This window comes from Heteronotia binoei, chromosome 5 (genome assembly GCF_032191835.1).
Source record: "Heteronotia binoei isolate CCM8104 ecotype False Entrance Well chromosome 5, APGP_CSIRO_Hbin_v1, whole genome shotgun sequence".
NCBI classification, from domain to species: Eukaryota; Metazoa; Chordata; class Lepidosauria; order Squamata; family Gekkonidae; genus Heteronotia; species Heteronotia binoei.
The window spans coordinates 112,339,690-112,361,436 of NC_083227.1; the positions used below are offsets into that span (position 1 = coordinate 112,339,690).

The following is a 21,747-nucleotide window of genomic DNA, read 5'->3' on the forward strand; positions in this document are numbered from 1 at the left end:
AATTCTGGACAGTTGTTACGGAGAATAAACTGTGAACATATTATATTATTTTGAATAATCTGTCTTTATTTTCCATAATGGATCTAAATTAAAAACTGAATAAAGATGGTATGTATAGTGATATTAAGATTTGTGTGTCTTTATTGAGGAAGTATCTTAACTTTACCTTCTGCCTTTTCTACTCAAATCTCTGCTATGAGAATGTTATTTAAAAAGTTACTAAACACTGTCATTATAAATGTATTTGACTGCTTGAAATTGAATTTGCTTCATTTTAAAGACCAGGAGATGTGATCCAGACTATCGTGCTTAGACAGGAATAGACTTATGCCACCTCTTGCAAAAGCAGCACAAGCCATTTGGTGTGTGGATGTGTGAATGCCATGAGGCGTCCTTATGGCCTACAGCCAAAGCTGCATCATAGTGATACATAATGTGCACCCAGTCAGGGTCCTACAGCCACGTCATGCCAAGTGTGTGGAATTAACGGGGATTATAGCAGCAGGCATAGATCAACCTATATGTTCAGCAGATTCCACTGATATATAATGATATTATCATATGGGGCTATTTTACCTAGGTTATTGCTCTTCTGACAAGTCCTCCGTGAGCCCACTCTGAACTCCTACTTCGAGTAGCTTTGAGCCCCTATGTAATGAATTTCTTTCTTGATCCCTTGTAAGGCTTTGCAAGAAATGAAACACTGGTGTGCTGATTGCTGTGGGAACCCAAAACATTTTTCAGCACTACAAGAACTCCTTTAAGATAGAGCAGACACTTCAGACTGCATATTTAAATGGTAAAGAACAGCCTAGATTAAATATGGCTACTAATCTGTTAATTCGGGTGTAAAAACAAAATGGTCATATTCATATGGGATAAATGTTCATGATATAAAAATATGTAGAAAATATTCCCTATGTAGTTCTTTTAAAACTGAAACAATTTAAGGTGCTTTTTCTCTTACGTGGCAGCAGGCCTTCACATGAGGCCTTTATTTTCTCAGAAATGTGATTTATTTTTGGTCGCTCTATTTCATTTGTTGGGTACTGCCATACTTTGCAAAATTCAGCTAATTGGTATTTGTAGTAGACAAAGTTTGCTGTTCTGATAGTAACATTCAATGTCAAGCTTTATAATCAACATTAAAAAGGGATTAGAATTCCATTCTTTAAAAATCAAACCTTTGGAGTCCCCTCTATAGATTTCCCTGATACAATTTCAGAAGACTTGGGTTCATGCTTATATAATAGTCAGTGGAAATACTTCATTGTGATGGCAGATCTGCATGGTGACCCTAATGTGTGAGAGTAGCTTACTATGTGAAATGAGTGAATTGTCTTCAAGGAATCACAGGGAGATCCCAGTGTATTTGCCCTACACATCTTTAAACCAGTTTATCTGCCCTATCCATCTTGAGTTCAGGAGTTCTTACCTGGGAGTACATCCCTCCGAACTTTACTCAGGATTCAGTGATGAATGGCAGCTTGTTTGGTCTCCCATGTAGAGCTGGAAGGTGGAACACTGTAGTGCACATCATTCCTGCTTTTGGTCTAATGAGCAGTGCATGATACTCAGGAGTGGCTATGGCTGCAGCTTTGTTGTTGACAGTGGGGGATGGCACTGGAGCAACCATGTTCTCTCACCTGTTATCTCTCTCTTCTCTCACTTCCCCATTAGAGGAGAAATTTCAGCAAATAAAGATCCCTGAAAGCTGCTTCTTGCTGGCTTCAGGGTCTCCCGCCCTAGCCTTTCCAGCTGCCTTGACTGATTCACCCTTGGCAATTGTGCAAAGGATGGAGTGGATCAGTTGAACTGGACAGAGTCTGTGCCCCTTATCTGGTGGACAGCAAGGGGAGAAATCTGTCTTTGAGGACAAATACTGAGGGGGTGGCATATCTGGCTGCATGACTGAAGCAGTTGGTCTTGTGAGTTCTTAAACAGTTGGTGGGTAGTACTTATGGTTATCTGGCCTGCTGTTTGCTTGTAATTGTGCTCTCCAACTGGTGTTTCATGGCAGTACATTGTAAAGTGCACGTGCAGCATTTTTGTTGCTTTAAACAATTTCTCTACCTTAAACTGCTTGGTTTATATGAGCTGATGTTAGTTGGTAATAGCAGAGTGCTCCCAGCTTATCAGGTTTGTGATCTTGTGAGTATATTTACTTGATAATAAACATTGGAGAGATTGTCTGCACATGCAGTAAAGCATATGAAATGCTGGGTACTGTTTCCTATTACCTGTTACTATATAAAGACAGAGCAGAAATATTTATTGTATATAGCCAAAGACCATCACGATGAAAAATTAAGAGCATAATAATAATAGGTCAAACAAAACTGAAAGCATCATCAGAAATCCAATATTAGATAAAATACAGAAGCAAGTAATACTAAATTACATAAATACAGACTCAACCATAATAGACCTAATTAGTTACAAATATTGGTATACAATAAAGTTATAAACACCTAAAATGAAACCAGTTAGTCATAAGATTTATTTACTGAGACATCAGGCTTGACCCTAATATTTTTTTGCAGCCAGTAACAAATGGGTCAGTATCAGATAATTAAAAAATCAGCTTATCAAGATCAGACAAAAATTTTTGTCCCTTGAACAGGTTTTTAAGGAATTTAGTTCTAACTTCTGTATACATAGGACAAAATAAAATGTAGTGAAATATATCCTCTGGAACTGAAGCGCCACAAATACTAATACATTGTGCCATCGGTATGTGAGAGTATCTTCCCATGAGCAAAGCTGTCGGCATTGTCTGAAAATGTAGAGAAGTGAATGTCTTCCTGAGATTTTGAGATGAAATATTTACCAGGTAAGAAGATCTAACGTGATCTCTTTTGATTAGCTTGAACCAAGAGAAAAATTTAGACTTAGAGATAGTAAAGCTATCCAATAAATTGCAGCTATACACCCAGTTTCATCATTTGAGCCATTATTCAAAGCCTCCAACAAGTCATCTGGGATAGAATAATGTGCAAGTATGTTGTCGCATACAGACCAGATTGCATTGTAAGTGACATTAACTGAAAACTCTGATCACTAGGCTAGTTGATGGGGTAGTGATGTTACTTTTGCTCCAAAATCTAAGGTGAGATGGACACGGGCCCTAACTGTTGGGAGTCCAAGTTCTTCCCTCATAAGGGCTGCAGGGGCCCATTGGGCAGAGTGAGAAATCATCTAATGAATAAATTTTGGATTGATTCCAGGCTGGAGATTAAATGTTCCTTCCGGCCCCATACCTCAACACCATAAAGAAGATGGGGGATTGCCTTGTGTGTAAATATTTTTACCGCTGGATCTATAAGAAATCCACCCAAGTATTTACAGGAGCTGCACTGTTTAATAGAAATTCCATGAATGTTCCAGGAAAATTTTCTGGGCCATTTTCTAAAGACTTTCAGGCCCTTTTAATCCAGGGACAACAAATTGGCTCTTTCTTACTTATTAATGTGTACAGTAGTATTATTAGATACTATTGACTGTGCGACTGAACAACAACAATGTGTACAGTCCCCCTAAGTTCCCATTACAGAACAAGAAAACTTTCTGGGAACTTTTATCTGCCACTCTGGAAACCCTGACTTCTTGTTGCCCTAATGCCCAGCTTGTTCTTTTTTTTTTAAGGTTCAAACAATATTTAGTATTAATACAACTTCAATTCTAATTAAAAAATAAATAATAAAGATAAAATGCCCAGCTTGTTCTTTGTGGTGATTTTAACTCCTGCTATTCACCAGGTGGCGTTAAGACTCTGATTGCAGAAGAAGTTTGTTTTCTTGACCTTCACAAGATTTGGTGATTAAATCTGGCCTATGTTTTCTGGAGTTGCTTTCTCTTTTTAATCTGTGTATTTTGCATGACACTGTATTCGACATCTCCGGTGGTACTTTTACTTATCTGTCCCTATATTAGGCCAGTACAATCAATTATATAGGTAGTTATCTCTCCCACTTTATTATACCTTGTAGATTGCTTCCAAGTAGGCAATAGAGTTGAGAGTGATCATTGTCCCTTAAGACTTCTCCTTAACTTCAAGCAGGACATTTATTTAAGCCCTGCCCCAGATCTTTTTAGTTTATATCTTCCCTGGAGCCAGGAGGATCAAGTGATCTGACCAATTATTTACAATCTTGGCTCAGATTTTGACAAGTGACACTCTGTGGTCTCGGTGCCAGTTATTATTGAAGCCTAGTAATGATATATCTTTTTGAAGAGCTTATTAGCTTCTTAAAACCTGTGATCTCAAATAGACCTTTAAAATCTAAAACCCATGGTAGCAGTGGGTAGTTTGACCAGGAGTGCAAACTAGCCAAGAAGGCACTTGGACCTTGCTGACTTGTTCACTCCCTGACTGTGATATCAAAATTGATGTGATATTTCCACAGCAGATACAAAGGGAAAAATTGGTATGCATGTAGTCTGTGGTACTCTTATTGCTAGAAAAGTTCGAAAGCCTGTCCTTTCAAAAATACAGAACCTGCAAGGTTACAAATTAGATCCTGCAGTCTGTCAGCACATTTTCCCAGTTTTGCCCTCTGATCCTAGAACAGGGCTGTGGGACCCGTGAGATGTAACAACTGCTTGTGTTGGGGAGCTGCATTTCCATTTGTGTCTTTGTGAATGGAGCTTTGCTGATTTTCCTCCTTCCCACAGCAACCTCTCCATTTATAACCCCAAGAATTATCTTTCCTGAGGCTGATGGTAGGACTGATGGTAGGAAAAAAACCCCCAGGAAATTGCAAGATCCTTGTGATCCAACCTAGCCTCAAATTAGTGGCCAGAACACATACATAGAATAGACAGATGGAATGAAGTCTTGGGTCATAGGAATTCTTCTTTCACATATTTGAAGCTGGTTAGTGTAAAGCATTTAGAGTTACAGTCCAGCATGCAAATAACCGTGGTACAAGCCAAATATGTGAAGGGAAAAGACCCATACTGTAATGATCCCTGTCTGTAGAGAGGGGGTTTCCCATTGCAGATGAAATCTTATCCATGCTTGCAGAATGCAAGCAGTATTTACTAACTTAATACAAGCACTGATAAATAAAACAGGCATCACAAGCACTGTAGCCAGCTTTATGCAGAATCACAAGCCAAATTCAAGCTTCATAGTAGCTATCTTTCTGTTTGGCAATCACTGTACACTGACCTCATTTTAGTCCTCATCAGTCACCTTCTATTTTAGCCGTTTGTTGAGATATGGGAACCACATCCTTATTAGGAAAAGGAAGACAAAGACTATTAACTCTCAGAGAATATTTGGTTGGTTTAGTCTGCTTTGTGAAAAATGAGAACTTAAATATTAAGTTAAATATTAGAAAATAAAGTAGGAGGGTGGATGAAAACACATGCATGGAGAATATGTAAGCAAAACAGATATGTGTGTTTATGCCATACTAATTCTGAGCAGAGTTTTCCACATTACAGTTTAGTATTTTGTCAAAGTTTGAGAAGCAAACTTTGTTTTTTAAAAAGCCTCTTTCAGTTGTTTAATGTAACTATGAATTAAACGTTCACATGAATTGAAGAATATTTGATCATGTATAATAGGATACTGAAATGGAAGAGCTAGAGTGACATAGTAGTTTGTCATCTTTGTTTAACAGTTTAGTACTTCAAGTGAAGATTTGACTTGTCCTATAAAGACCCAGGCTGTTCAGAAGAAATGACAGGTTGTCACTCATTCTTTGTTTCCTATCCATAAATCTCACCAGCAGTTGTATCCTCAGATCATTGATAAAATACAAAAGTGAGTTCAAATTTTTTCATTCCCTCTCAGTAGGGATGTACTATAGTTCAAAGCAGCATACAAAGGAAAGGTGTGAATTGTTAGTAAACCTAAGGAAAAGACAGAATGTTAAGAGAGGTTATAATAGTAAAAATTGATTGCGGGGAATTGAGTATGGATATCTTGAAATACTATGTGGAACTGTTAGAACTCATATTGAGGTGGATATACATTGCCTTTGTAGGTGACACTTCATGATATCTCCTTTCTGTTTTGTAGACATTTGGCACGTGTTTGCTTACTCTGCTATCTGAATGGTGGTGTTTTTTATCTTTGAGAAACTTCTCCTTCCACCCCATGCAACTCTCCCCATGTCCCAAGTGTGTGACTGGTGTCCAACGCGATGTGTGTTTGTCAAACCATGGAGGTGGGGAAGCATGGCAAGAACACAACCCACGCAGGAGGCAGAGGGGTCCTGCTGGAGCCTTTCATTCATCAGGTGGGCGGCCACAGCAGCATGATGCGCTATGATGACCACACTGTGTGCAAGCCTCTAATTACCAGAGAACAGCGCTTCTATGAGTCCTTACCTCCAGAAATGAAGGAATTCACACCTGAATACAAAGGTGAGCCTTCAGCATTTTTAAAGACTCTGGTTAATATCCACAGCATTCCTAACTTTTGAGCCATGCATTTTCTTGCTGGTGATTTTGGTAAGCATGGGAAAATGTCTTAAATACCTTGGTGTTCACATGTTAATGCCAGGAAATTGCATACTTCTGATACTTCTGCCATGCAAACTGCCCTATGTGGAAGGTTCTGGCATGCAAATGAGGCCTTCATCTCCCTCCATGTACTCCTAAGTGCCAGAGAGAATCCATTAATTTACATCTCCCATTATACTGTCTATTGTGAGAGCTATGTTTTAATATATATATATTTTAGTTTTTTCATTTTGGTGACAATAGCTTGAAGCTTAACAAAAGCAGCTAAGGGGAGTATTTTTAACACAGCAGCACAGCTGTGTTTAGCACACCTAGTTTTCTAAAGACAACCCTGACAGCACAGCCTTAGACAATACCACCCTTGTGTTTGTCTAAGTGGAATGGAGTGTACAGTGTGTTCTCATTATTTGCAGAAATCATGAGGACTTGGAAGGGTTTATGAAATGTGGGGCCAGTTGCTGTATGTCTGGTGCAATGCTTAGCTATTGATACTAAATAAGTGTTTTGTTAAACAAATTTTTGACAAGGGGAACAAATGTTCTAGGAATGGGGCACCATCAATGGGCATTGTTCTTCTTATAATGGAGGCACTGTAGAAATATGTCTCAGGAGACATATGTGCATCCCCTATCTCAGTAAAAGAACTTTTCTCGTGTATAATATTACTTTTGAACTGGCTGGGAAGGTCATACACACTTTTATTTTTATTAATCATTCACACTGGGGAAGCTAGGCTAACTTTATGATTTCAGTACAGGATACACCAATGATTCTGTTAAGAGGCTTTCCTTTCTCAGTAAGAAAAAGATCTGTTGCATCTTACCCTGAAGTCATTCCACTTAATAATGAGTCTGGTATGCAAGAAATTATGACTATGCAAGAATATTGACAGCAGTGTCATATAAGCATGAGGAATAATTATCTGGGCACTGACACAGTGGATATTGGCTTGAGCTTCACCTGTAGCATAGACACTGAAATTTTTTTTTTCATGGGCAGAATTCTGACGGCGAAGCTTATTTAACTTTTCTTTCATATAGTTCTACCCTGTATTTCCTTTTAAGCCAAGAAGACCCGAGAACATTACCTATTCTGGCCTGCAGCTTGCAAGCTAGCATTCCTGTTATAAAGCTACTTTTAAGTTCAGTCCACTTCTTGTACTGTAAGGTTATAGTCCTAGGTGCCACAGCTACTTCATCAACTGGAGCAGGAGTAGCCAACTGTTCTGTTCTCAGGAACCAGTCTACACCAGGAGCTTGAATTACATGTTGCTGCCCACTTTGATTCCCTCAGAAGTGATGATGCGCCATAATAAAATTGGTGCCATCTAGCAGTAAGAATTTTCACAGTTGTAAAGTGCACATGCTTAGGCATAGCTTTAACTCACAAATATGTACCCTTGCATGTTATAAAACAAAGAAAAACTAAAAACCAGCACTGAGGTTTGAAATACTCCTTGTTCTTACAATGGAAAATAGTTTCTCTTTCCTCTGCTAATGAAACTGATCAGTCTTTCTGCTGTAACTTGGTGATGGGAAGGTCTTCAACTGTTGATGATTTCCAGGGGGGTGACTGGCTTCTTCCCATCTCTGAACAGCCATGCTAAGGCAGAGTAGCATCCTTGGCTGCCGCTTGGCTGGGGGTAAGAGGAGGCAAACAGTCCGAGCCTTGGAGAAGTGTCATTGGCTCCTAGAGTGTTCTGTTCCAGAGCAGGGAAAAAATGATGGGTCCCAGTGCCTGCAGAAAACCATAGGGGCTGATGGGGCTGCCTGTCAAGACAGCAGAAAAGCTTATTCATATACGGTCTGTGCTAAAAGGACATACACACCATGATACTTTGTGTGTTTCCTCAGGGTTGTCTCACTGAGTATTATGGAACAGTCCCCAGGATTGCAGCTTTGTACCCCAGTTTTGTGCATGTATATTCAGAAATAGATTCCATTTATTTCAGTTGGATTTACTTTTAAGCAAAGATATATAGAATTGCTTGCAATAGTGTTAAGTATATAAAGCTCATTAATGTTGTACTTGGAAGCCAGTGTAGATAGTGTAATTTGAAGCTTGTCTCTCCCAGCTACAATTTAACTCAAAATTGGGTGTTTTGCTGAGAACCAATTAAATTAACCTGATATTATATACTGGGCCAATTTCAGCCAATTGACTTTCTTTAAGCTAGGCTATTGTGCAGGCCCAAGGGCAGCAACGTTTTATACAACTAATTTTAAGTTGAGAGCTGGGATTGCTAGGATCATGCCGGTGTCCATAGTCCTTGTCCAGCCTGTCATGCCCATGAAGTGCTGACCCTATGGGTTGGTGGATTCCCAGGAACAGCATGGGGTCTGCTGGAGTTTGTTTGGAGGGGTGGATAAAAAATTGTTTCCTGTCTTCTGCTGGTAGAAATGCAGTCTGTCAGAGCAACCGAGGACCAAGTTTAAATAATTTGATAAATGTCTTTATTTTCAAATCAGATAGCAGATTTTCAAATTGCATTGTGCCTATCTTTGTAAATTACACATGCAGAAGAGAGAAGCATCTGAAAAACTTATTGTTTTGATGGAGATGGGGCAGAGAGAAACACTTCTGTTGCAGATATCAAACAGTCAAGTTGGAGAGAGATGCAGAGGTGACTACAGGGCCAAAAAGCAAAAGATGCAAAATGCAGATTTCCTCACCTGCTAACCTCAGATTTCTTCACAGAAGCCTATTGATGGCTTTGATTACCAGCTCCCTGATCCCATCTTTGACATGTTCTTATATTGCCAATTTTGTAGGTGTTCATACACAATGAAATGTTTCATGTTAGGAATGAACCATTCAACTTGTTTTTGGCAGGGGTGGTGTCTGTCTGTTTTGAGGGAGACAGTGATGGCTACATTAACCTGATAGCATACCCGTATGTGGAGAGTGAAGCTTTGGAGCCAGATGATGTGCCAGAAAGGGACCAGCCACGTCGTAAACACTCTCGCAGGAGTCTGAACAGGTCAAGCAGTACCAGTGAACACAAAGAGGAAAAAGCAGGGCTGGCTTGTGAGAACTCAGAAAGGTATTGGGTGTTTCTGTTTTTATTTTAGTTTAGATTACCACTGTTCAGAAGTTTCTTTTCTGAAGCAGCCTTTCAACAAGACTTGCTGACAAGAGATCAGCCCTTGTATGTGCCTGCCAGCTGTCTTCTAAGGCTTGGTTTCCAGCCATCGTGCATGCCTCATTCTCCTAGAGCTGTACTGCAAAAGAAACTAATACTTGGATTAGCAAACATAGCTGTGTTGCTTACATCAGTGACAACAACTCTCTTAACTGTGAGCTGTATCATTGTGCCAGCAGCAGCATCCAAGAGACGAAGAGCCTCAAGATGCACCTCCATTCAGATGTTCCGTTTCAGATGCTTGATGGAAATAGTAGCCTGACTACTGAAAATATCACCTATAACCCATGGAGTCTACGTTGCCACAAGCAACAGCTGAGCCGTATGCGCTCAGAGTCCAAGGAACGAAAGCTCTACAGTATCCTCCAAAAGGAAAATATCTTTCCTGTCCTTTCATGACTGTATCTTGTGTGTCAGGCATGTGCATGTTGCATCCCCATAGTCTTCAGTCACTATTCCCCCACATTTTTCCAGTATCACGTCAGTATCCCAGTGCCAATTGTGGCCATTGACATTTGGCTGTGGCTTTTAGAAGGGGGTTTGCTCTCCTTCACCTGTCTGCATTTCTCTAAATATGAAGTTATATTCCTGTTAACTTTGATCCTCTTTGTTATTTTTTTCAATTTATAGCCTGCCCTGTGGTTGTGTATGTGTGCTTTGCATCCTTTAGCTGGCTTCCTTTTTGTGTCTAAATGTATCTTCTCTGCCAGGGCATTTAGAAAGTAAACGAGAACTTTTAGAACTTCTGTAAGAACCATGCATGGCAGTTCTAGACATTTGGAGCTCCAAGAGAGGAATTCTCCTTGACCAGCTCCTTAGAATTCCTTTTGCTGGAGAATGTGGTACATCACTTCAGATTTCCTTGTGTGCTTGATCTGAAAATGGGGACCAGACAGCATGGAGATGATGCTTCTGAAGAGAAGGCTGCTCGACAGATGAAGAAGTGTGCACAGAGCACTTCAGCCTCACTAGGTGTACGAGTTTGTGGAATGCAGGTACTGTCTGGGGTGCTAGCAAAATGTGACTAATGTACAATTTAAGTCTTATCAGTAGCCAGGACTGGTAGCCAACTGTGTGTGTGACAGAATCTGGTTCCCATTATAGAATCCTGAGAATCTCTTTACTTTTAAAAAAGCATATATAATTCATATACACGTGTATACAGGGCTTTTTTTCTGGGAGAACATGGTAGAACAGAGTTCCAGAACCTCTTCAGAGAATTTTTTTTTAAGTTCATGAGGGGTACCCATGTGTTTCTCCATTACCCAGAAGAAGAAAAAAGCCCTGTGTGTACACATAAAAATACATATGTACACATAAATGTTTGTATTTCTAGTCTCATGGTTACAGTCGGAAGGCATATAGGGTCTACAGAGACTTTAGGGTCTGGTATTTCTGTTTCATTACAAAAGGTATTCTTGTGCCATGCATACTGTGAGAACTTCACAAGTGAATATGATCATTTGAATATTGTTTATTGACATGCAGTTACTTTGACACAGTGGCTAATGTAGCCAAGTTAAAATAGTTAAAACAGTTGGGAATAATTACATACAAAAGGCATACTATCTGGTATTAACATTACAGAGGTGAAAACTAGTCAAAGGATCAAAATTACTGATTTCACTGACCAAAATCCCAAAAACACTGGCCAAAAACTGACATATTGCTGAACAATTTAATTTCAACCTATTTGATAAATTAGCATTTTAAAAGTAAAACTGGGACTTCATTTTAGAATTATTATTATCTGGCCTCCATCATCCCCGTAGCCAGCTTTCACACACCTTTTTATTTAAAAAAAGTGTTTTATGAAGATTGTACAATAATAAAAATATTGTTCTAAATTTAGGGGTAAAAAAATTCCTTTTAAAATAATTGCATGTTGCAGATAATAAAACAGCAAAACATATTAAAATTACACATGAAATAAACATGAGAACAAAACATAATTACTGCAAGGAAAGACTTGTCTTTGGTTTTACTTTATCTTTGATTTTTAGCTGAAAAAAGAAGTTATCCATGAACTCTTTTGTTTGTGAACAGTTTTCTGCACTTCATCTGCAAGATTTTTTCCTTATATTCTCCTTCCGTTGCTTTCTCTAGTTAGGTTGCCAAACCCCCAGTTTGGGCGGGGTTTCCCCCAATTTCAGGGGCTTCAATCCACTGTTGGCCAGCAGAGGAAGCTCTGCCTCCAAACAGCCCCCTCCTGAGTTGATGTCATCGCACCAGACACATTGCACATCTAACACTCTGGCACTTTAGTTGAAACTCTATGGTTATCATAGACTTTTTGGCCAAAATGCTAGAGTGTTGATGCATGATGTGCATGGTGTGCAAAGCCTAGTAAGACCTAGCAACCTTGTCTCTACTTCTTCTAGGATGAACTGTGCCATGTTGAATCCCACCATAGCCTTTTTCTCAGCAGTCTCCTTTACACATTTGGTTGCATTGCTTAGTAACATTCAAGCAGTCATCCTCTTCTTGTTCTGTTCTTGTCTCAGCTGTTTCAGTTTTGCTTACTACACCAGTATGATATAGTGGTGAAGTGTACAGGCTCTTATCTGGGAGAACTGGGTTTGATTGCCCACTCCTTCACATGCACCTGCTGATGTGACCTTGGGTCAGCCACAAGTTCTCTCAGAGCTGTTCTGCTCAAGAGCAGTTATGGGAAGAGAGTTCTCTCAGCCACACCTACCTCACAGGGTGTCTGTTGTAGGGAGGGGAAGGGAAAGGAGATTGTAAGCAGCTCTGAGACTTCTTCAGGTTGTGAAGGGCGAAGTATAAATCCAGTCTCCTCCTTTTCCTTCCTTGACCATCAGGTGAGCATTCATAGTTCTCTCTAACATGCTGGCCTTTTCATCAGTCAAAATACATCCAGATTTTGAAAACATAAAAAGAATTTGTCTTCTTACTGGGAAGTAATGTTTTCCTCAAAATGTAGAAATGACCCCCCCCCACCCCAAATTGCATTCATGAAAACAAAAAAATACTGACTGTACTGACCAGTTTTTTTAAAAAACATGACAAATTAATGACCAAGATGAAAAAAACTTTTACTGATTATTTTCCACCCTTAACATTAATAAAATGACTATATAGCAAAATTATCAGTGGAGATTTTTGGAAGGGAGTGGATAGTTAGTCCAGGATATTACCCACATTGTCCAAAGCAAGCATTCTTAGTGTGTCCTAATGAGCTGAATTGTCACAACATAGAGCATATGCAGGTTATGAAATTGTACTCATTCTCCTATAGGAATGGGGCTTCATGTGGCATATTCTGAAATTGTTATCCATTAACGTTAAAAGTCCATTTGGCTTGCAGATGAAAAAGTAGCTGCCTGTCAGGGATGTAAATTGGAAACCTGATTGTGGGATAGAATAGAAAGAAAAGCATTATCTAATGGTAGGAGGCTGCACTGCTTTCCCAACTGAGAAGCGGCAGATTGCACTGAGGACTGCCTCAGGTAGGCTTGTCTGCTTCTGTTGCTATGAGTAACACTATGGAGCCTCCCTTGCTGTCCAAACATACCCTCACAGCTTTCGTGCTAGTGCCCTCTGCTGGATGGTGATTGTTTTAGTTTTAATGGTGATTATTTTCTTTTAGAAAGAAAAAAAATGAAAGTTTTAAACTGGGTTTGCTCTAATCTACCAATCTGTTTTTGTAAAGTGGTGTTTCAGGACCTACATTTTAAAAAGAAACTGTCTTTTGCTGGTTGCTGGAAATACTGGCTTTTTTATTCAGTGAGAGTTACTGGTTAATGAGGCATTTAGCTGGTGGACTAGCAGTTTCTCTCATGCTGTCCTGCAGAGCAGGGCTTGTGTGTTTCAGCCAGTTTTACTGTAACAGATTTTGTGCTGAACTGGAAGTTTGCATACATTTGTTGCAGCTGCCAGCATAATGAATAATTCTTCAAACTTTGAGAGAAAACACAGTTGATAAGACATACTGTTGAGGTGCAGTGTTCTGTCCTGTTGATACCTTCCTCTGTTTAACCCAAAAGACTTCTTGCCCCACTTTGGCTTTGGGTATGTTTTAATGGAGAAAGAGTCCTTGTCAACATCCCCCCCCCCCTTCTGGCATATAGTAGGGCATCTCCATTTCACTGTTTACCAAACACAATGAAGCCCTTTTTCAGCCAGGTCTTGTGAAAAGGTTTTCCTGGATTACCGTAGAACAGGGGTGTCAAACATGTGGCCTGGGGGCTGAATCAGGCCTCGGAGGGCTCCTATCAGGCCCCTGAGCAATTGGCTGTCATCTGCTTCCTTATCCCTCTCTCTTGCTTCGTTCTGCATAACAGCTTGCTTTGCAAGGCTTGCTCAGTCACACAGGAGCTGCAGAGCAAATAATCTATTTTCTCCATTGGCTGAGGCTCCTCCCTTGGGGAGGGAGGAATAGCTTGCTTTGCCAGGCTCTCTCAATTGCACAGCAGTCCTACTGAGCCAAGCCTTTCTTCCTTCTATTAGCTGAGGCTCCTCCCCTCCTGGTGCCCTGGGGAAGGAAGGAAAAAGCTTCCTTTGCCTAGTTCCCTGGATCCCATGGGAGAGATACAAAGAAAGCAGTTTAAGACCAATGAGTGCTAATGTTTTAAGCATGTGTTAAGGGTTTTTAAAAAATGTTTTAAAATCAAGTTTGTCTGTGGCCTTTAGAAATATATCTCGGCTAACTAATCTTAAATAGGTACACATGCGTCCTGGCCTGACATGGCTCAGCCCAACAAGGTCTCATTTGTGTCAAATGTGGCTCTCATGAGTTTGACACCCCTGCGTAGAGGATGACTGATTACTTTGTAGATTTTTGAAATGTGGCTATACATTCTAATTGACACATCCTTTCTCTGTGTCTTACAGGTCTACCAGCGGGATACAGGGCATTATTTGTGCAGGAATAAATACTATGGCAGAGGTCTTTCCACTGAGGGTTTTCACAATGCTCTCTACCAATATCTGCACAATGGTATAGAGCTACGAAAGGACCTCTTTGAGCCCATCCTTAGCAAGCTGTACAACCTGAAAGCTGTATTGGAGAGGCAGGCCTCTTACCGCTTCTACTCCAGCTCCTTGCTCATCATCTATGATGGAAAGGATGACAGGTCTGAGACATACAAGGAGCGAAGAACAGAGATGCATCTGAAGCCAGTGGACATGTCTCTCCCAGAGAGCCTACAGGATGGCAGCAGCACAGAATCCATCCTCTCCCAGCCCAAGGTGGACGTCCGTATGATTGATTTTGCACACAGCACATTCAAAGGTTTTCGGGATGATCCCACAGTGCACGATGGCCCTGACAAGGGTTATATGTTTGGTTTAGAGAGCCTTATCAACATAATTGAAGAGATGCGGGATGAGAACAAATAACCTTTGGTGGAACTCTTCTGTTTCATTTCCCTACTGATAGGAACAGACAGGACCACCACTCCTTCATTGAAAGCAAATTCAACTGCTTTGAAAAAAAAGTATTGTTCCAGTGTTTTTAACTACATCAAAGGACATAATATCCTGGATGAGCCTGTCAAATATGGCTTTGACTATTCTGGCCCAGATGCTTTTCAGGAGAGATGCATCTCATGGACTCCAGTATTGGGCATTAGTGTCCAAGGCTGATATTTATTGTGTAGCCCTCTGATCATGTCTGTGTTAGGAATGGAGACCCTTACCCCATGGGAAAGAAGAGGGTTCTAGATTTGAGGATTCTAGTCTCCTTCCTTGTCAACCTTTCATGGAGGCACTGTGGCTTGAACCTCTCTTGTGTTTGAAAAGGGCATTTGGATATAAACTAACATCATTTATTGGGGTGGGGCTTATAGAGGCACATAATTTGCACACTCTTCCCTCTGCTATTGCTGCCCCTGTGCAGGTATGAAAGATTCTTTGGGAGAGTACAGTTGGTAGTACAATTTATTTTCTTTAATCTGGGTGTCAGCATATTATTCTGACTAGGGAAGTAAATGACCAAAGGAAAGCCAGAGCAGCACATGTTGGTTTTGATTTGTATTCCATTGGTGAGGTTTGCCTCTGTTCCCTCACCATTCCCTGAAGCTGAGACAGAAGCTCTCCAGATTCCAGAATTGCCTGGACATGGCTACACAATATTATCTTGAATTTCATGGGAGAGTTGAGCTAGCTAAGGATAGTATCAATAGCACATTTAATCTGGTCCCTTGACATTTTTTCTGGGACTAATTCAGGTCACTTTTCCCATCCCACCATTTTACATTTTGTTGATCCAATGATGTATTTGCCGACCTCATTCAAATCCAAGCACTTCAGTGCAGAAATTGAAATTTCCCCCTTTTCTCCCCTTCCCAAGCAGATTTTTCTAATGAACTGTACACTTCCACACAGTAGTTGTGTGATAAAAAAAATAGAAGTAGGCATTTGTATTTTCAGACAGTGACCCCCGTTGTGGAGGGAAGCATCTACCTGGCTTTGAACAGTGGCATCACAGCTGAATGTGCTGCCACCTATGCTTGATTTTGCCTCAGGGAGTTGACATTTGCTGGCCTTGTTCCTATGACTGGTGACTAGCTGAATGCATCCGGGCCAGATTCTGACCCCCACATGTGTGTTCACAGTTCTGTTGTGTAGAGTGGCCATGTTAATCCAATGACAGCCCCAAGTGCTTCTCCCTTAGACCCCAGAAGCTGTCCCGTCCTGACTAGAGATGGCCCTGTCATAGACAAAATGCACTATGTCTCTTTGAAATGCAGTATGTTGGGAAGAGAGTTGCTACCATAGAGAACTGATATCAGGGCATTAAGATTAAGGACAGTTGTCTTGTGCTTGATGCTCTTAAGATAGGACAAGAAGGTTCATTGGTGTGCTGATTCTATGCCTCCCTTTTGGGTGATATGGCCTTTATAGGTCAGTTTTTAAAAGTGTTTTTGACTTCATCAAGCTGCTGCTGATAGGGGTTTGGCTAGTTCTGGTATGTGTCTGCAGGGGCAAACTTTGCTAACCCCATTCTGCATGTTCTGTAAGCCTGGTGGAAGAACCACCTCTGCATCAACCAGTTCAGCACTAGTCTAAGATCTTGGTGGTGCTAGAGGAAGCTACTATAATAAGGGACACTTGGAACAGGTTAGTGCAGTTTCTCCAGCATTACTTCTGATTCTCCGAACTGAAGGGAAAAGCTAAAATCTGCACAGTGTTGCTAGACTCCATCAAGCCTTGTTTTTGAACGCTTCATATTAAGTATGAGGCATCATAATTTTTTTTAGTTGAACAGCATCCTTCAAGATAGCCGTGATGGGTTTGGATTGTAAGGAATTGTTAATCCTTCCATCACCTCAATAACAAGGAAAAGAATATAGACACTCTACAGAAGTTTCCCTCCTGATTTAGTGATTGTTTTGTTTTATAATCTTAAAAACAACAACACAGCCCTCTGGACCACTCAAACCTTCTCGTAAGTTCCAGAGCTTGTAAATAGCATATTTTCCTTGTTGTCAGGTTTTGTTTTTGTAAAGCTAATAATTCTGTTTAAGCTCTATAAGGAACCAAAAAATTAAAGGATATGAGTTTTTCAGTATTGTAGCATTGTGGTTAATTTTCAGACAGCATAACTACAAAGCACAGTCTTGTTCAATAGCAATAAGCCTTCCAAGTTCATTTGTTTTTGACTTCAGGGTGAGCAAAAGGACACGGTTCTGACTGTTCTTTGAACCTGAGTATCTTGCACATCTGAAAGAGTTTGGTTTTTATCATCAATGATTTGCTTTCAACCAGACTTAGTACCAATGAAACCAGTATGCATAATTCGAGTTCCTGCAAGACATGTACTCATACATAGTCTCTTACAGAACATTGTGGATGGGATATGTATGGGGGCAGGGTACATGAGCACAGTAAGCCTGTCAGTACTAGAGCAGTGGGAATTGTGATGTACTGGCAAAGCTGCATAAGGAAATACCTGCAGGGCTTGTTTGGAAAGTACCATAGTGTCAGGGCAAATAAATTCAACTGGATCTTATCTTGATAGTTACTTCTGAGCTATCCTATTGGGTATGCATCAGTATTAGTTTCTGCAGCTTGACATTTAGCTTGAATTGAAAGCAGCTCTGTACTGCAAACATGTCTTCTAAAATGCACCAACAAAAATGGGGACAGTTCATAAGGTAGAAAGAAAAGTATTTGTCTTCATTTGCTCTCTTCACATGTGAGGAATGTGGTTAATGTATGCAGTAACATGCAGGGTTCAGTCCATATAAAAATCTAAAACTTCCAAGCAGTTAGTATAGTTTGCCATTCTTGATTGTAGTGCATGTTTCCAGCTTGTTTGATTGCCAAAGTGAAAGATACCCAGAACCTGAAAAAGATCAGTGATGTGCAGGTACACCCCTTGGCCTTTTCTGCCTTGAAACAAAGAGAACTTGGTCTTTCAAAAGCAAAGCTAGCTTATCCTATGGCTTTTGTAGTGTTCTGTGTCCCACTGCATTTTGTTATACAGATAGGGAAACATTATTTGCTAAGTAAGGACACACCAATTTGTTCTTAATGCTGGATCCAGCCTCCTTATGGTCCAGACAGCTGCCATTTGTGGAAATCTGCCCTTCTGTCCTTGGTTCTACCTCATTATCTAAGGTAAAATCCTTCAAGATGGTTGTCAGGTTTCTTATGCCCATAGGCATGTTGCCATAGAACTAGAAGCATATGTTACCTAGAGCCAATTTGCAGAAGAACAAGTCTGCTCAAGATGACATATGGTTAATTTTGAACAACAAACTTAAAAGTGAAGCCACTTGACTTCTTGCTCTTGTAGCTCTAATGGGGTTGTTTGAGATCGTTAGTGTAATTCTTTGCTCATCAGAAGAAGGCAGGAGTATAGTCAGCCCTGTGTTGAAATGCCTATCAGATGGATAATGAGAGCCCCTGAGCATAAAGGAGAATGCTGCCCAACAAAGCCATTTTGCATGCATTTATACATTCAGGTCCTCTTTTGGAGGCTTGTGTAAATAATCCTTCCAGTCAGTTCCTACTGGATCAGTACAGCCTGCTTGTTGCCCTTTACAGCTTGCTGACACTTTATGTCCAGGTGTGTGAATTCCTGTAGCAGAACTTTGCACGTACTGTGTTGTTGCCTTCATGTGGATGATCAGCTTCTCAGCCTTCTGGAATACATAGCCAGCTATCTTTCTCTAGCAATACATAGGAACTGCTAGCTTTGGTGTATGAACCCCAGAGGGGTTCCCTTATTTTACAAATAAGGTCCAGGGAAGACGGTTGCCAGATAACTGGGCTGTATTTCTTTTGTATTGGAGGTGGCAACTGCTGCCTTAAACTTCTCTTCCTCTGCTCTGCTAGAGGTTACTACTGCACTGTGTTTTTTTGTTAATAACTGATTTTGCCCTTTCAGCTGGAACAGGAGCCACTTTCTCTTTACTAGCACCTTCATAGCTTGGACCTGTGCATGATCTCTCACACATACCAGTTCAGAAGTTACATTATGAAGGATGAAGTGTTGCACGTTCAGTCTGGTGACTCCAAAGAAGGCCTGTGTGGCATAGGAGGGGTGCTGCTGTCTAAATTTGACTCATGGTATCTGTTTCTGCACTGTACAGAACTTGACTTCTCTTGCAAACTGATTAAGAGACTGTCAGTTTTAATGTCTGTAGTCCTGCCTACATGCCTGCAACAGTTTGTCCATACAGATCCTGTCCCTCCACAGAGGACCAAATCATTCCAGTGACCATTTGTCTGCCTGCTGGGCTGAGTTAGATGGTGTAGTTTTAGAAGGGTGGTAACTATAGTCCCTGCTGGAGGAAGGAGCTTTAGCTAGCCAATATTCTCACTGAGAACAACACCAGCAACTTGCCATGAGTCCTTGGAGTGCACCTGTCTATACACTCTGCTGTTACTGGCATGTAATGTGGAGGTGCAATCCGTGGGCATATGCTGCTCTACACCAATGCAAGGAACTTGCTTTATTGCTTGCAGTTATATAAACTCTTGGATGTAATGGAAGAGGTAATTTTTGTTTTTCATGGATGGGGAGAGAGATGGGCTCCAGGCATATGTATTTTGCTTGTTTTACATTTAAGTCTGGAAAGAGTCATCCTAGTTGACTTCAAACTTTAGTTGTATTTGTACCATTATTGCATGCTTACCTCAGGAGAAAAATGTTTGTTTTTTATATTTCAAAAAGTCTAGGTATAAAATGGTCTCTATGAGAACTGCTTGAAAGGGAAGAAGTGTTGCTGTGATCAGGGAGCACAGTTGTGCCCTAGAGGAGAAAGGTTCCCAACTGTCCCTTTTGACTTGTCTGGGAGGGATACAGCATCACATTACAAATTTATTGTATATTTTTCTGTTTCAGTGCCATTTTGTTGGGCCAAGTCAAGCTTTTGGACATGAGAAATATCAGTACCTGTACTCATACACCCTGCACCCTTGGCTCTCCGATTGTGTATAAAGTTATATGTATATATAAATAAACTGCTAGACATCTAGCTGTGGGCATGTGTCTGTCTGTGGTTATCTTCTCCACCACCACATTTAAATGACCTAGCCCTGTCTGCTGGGATATGCTTGTGCAGCTAGACCCAGCAGATGAGCACAACATGCATCAGAATGTATGTGACTACCCAGTCAGCTGTTGGAGATTGACTGCTCAGAGCCACCCAGGAAGTTTAATGGGTAAGCAGCAGATTGAAGCAAGGCTTCTGAGGATCAAGTCCAAAGCACTGTTAACTGTACTACACTGGCCCTTCTTCCCTCTCATTTTATTTGTTAACATTCACAGAGATTTCTGCTAAGGCCCAGTATTAGTGCATTGTGCTTAAGAAGGCACTCTGAGGCACTCAACATGGTTTAAAAAAAAAGGCTGTCAATTTTCAATTTCTTGATACAAGTTTTTGTCAAAATTCAACTCAAACACAAGCCTATAATCTGCTTGGTGGCACTGTATCTTGTAACTCTGTTTGGATATGTGCTATAACACAAATTGGGATTTTGTGGAATTTGTCTCTTGTTGGCTAACCCCAAAAGAATGGAGAAAGAAATAGAGATGTCTTCATATATCTGCCTTTGAAATATTGGGAGTAACCATGAACTTATCTGAGCTTTCACTTCTGCCATGCTTTTTATGGCACAATTCATTGTTATTGTCACCTGAGATGTAATAAATGTATTTTTTATTTAAAATGACACAAAGAATGAGAATCCTAAGAATGAAATTACCATCAAACTATATGTGAAAGTGGACATCTGTTGTTTGCTCTTTAGACAGAATAAAGGGAATTGATTTGGATGGGGGCTGTAGCATAGGAACAGGCCAATGGTGGCCAGGATTTTCCTAACCTATTCTGTTTCTTGGTAGAAATTGCTTCTCCACTCTATTAGTTTCAGCGGAGGGGGAAAAGCTGTTTTCATATCTGTCTGTTTTCTCCACTGTGGCTAAAAGATCTTTGAGAGGGGTGGATTTTTAGCAGGGAAAACAGCAAGGAGGAAGGTCAACATGCTCCAAGTCCCAGTGTGCATGCATGCATGTTCTCTCTCCCCAGTTGGGCTCCTTGTGGCTGGGTTTTAGGATAAATGTCCTTGTGGCTGCCCAGTGTCTTGTGAAGCTTTGTCCTTAGAAATGTATTTATCCTTTTTAAAAATGTTGGTTTGGAGCAATGATATAATCTCACATATTTGTGCAAGCACTGTGGGGGTGGAAAGTGTGGTCAAATCACAGCTGACTTATGGCAACAATTCTGTAGGGTTTTCTAGGCAAGAGACACTCAGAGGTGGTTTGCCATTGCCTGCCTCTGTGTCACAACCCTGGTATTCCATGGAGGCCTCCCATCCAAATACTAGTCAGGGCTGGCCGTGCTTAGCTTCTGAGATCTGATGAGATCAGGCTAGCCTGGGCTATCCAAGTCAGGGCACAAGCACTGTAGTCACTAATTTTTCTGATCTTAAGGCAAACATTAAATGAGGAACTATTCCAGAGCAAGATGTGGCTGAACTCTTGTTCAAGGAAGCAGGGTGACTAAGTTGATCTTGACATGTTGCAGGTTAGTGTTCAACACATCTGATGTGTTTGTCAAGATTTGGTTACTGCACTGGTGGTCCAGGACCTTGGGATTCCAGGGTTCAAAACCCCATTTCTATTGTGGAAACTTGCTGGGTAATCGTGGGCC

At 40.6% G+C, this 21,747-nt stretch overlaps 1 protein-coding gene across 5 annotated transcripts in view; it reads left to right on the forward strand.

The window, feature by feature from the left end:
• Positions 1–20,070, forward strand: part of IP6K1 (inositol hexakisphosphate kinase 1) — a 38,971-nt gene extending 18,901 nt beyond the window's left edge. For 2 of the 5 annotated variants that reach the window (XM_060240097.1, XM_060240096.1), the window contains exons 2-6: positions 6,032–6,378; positions 9,310–9,520; positions 9,796–9,977; positions 10,439–10,614; positions 14,474–20,070. In XM_060240097.1, the coding sequence (XP_060096080.1) occupies positions 6,156–6,378; positions 9,310–9,520; positions 9,796–9,977; positions 10,439–10,614; positions 14,474–14,980 (1,299 nt within the window). In that variant the 5' untranslated portion in view covers positions 6,032–6,155 and the 3' untranslated portion in view covers positions 14,981–20,070. The remainder of the gene's footprint in view (positions 1–6,031; positions 6,379–9,309; positions 9,521–9,795; positions 9,978–10,438; positions 10,615–14,473) is intronic. The other 3 variants (XM_060240098.1, XM_060240099.1, XM_060240100.1) reach the window with 2 other exon arrangements.
• Positions 20,071–21,747: the final 1,677 nt, after the last annotated feature.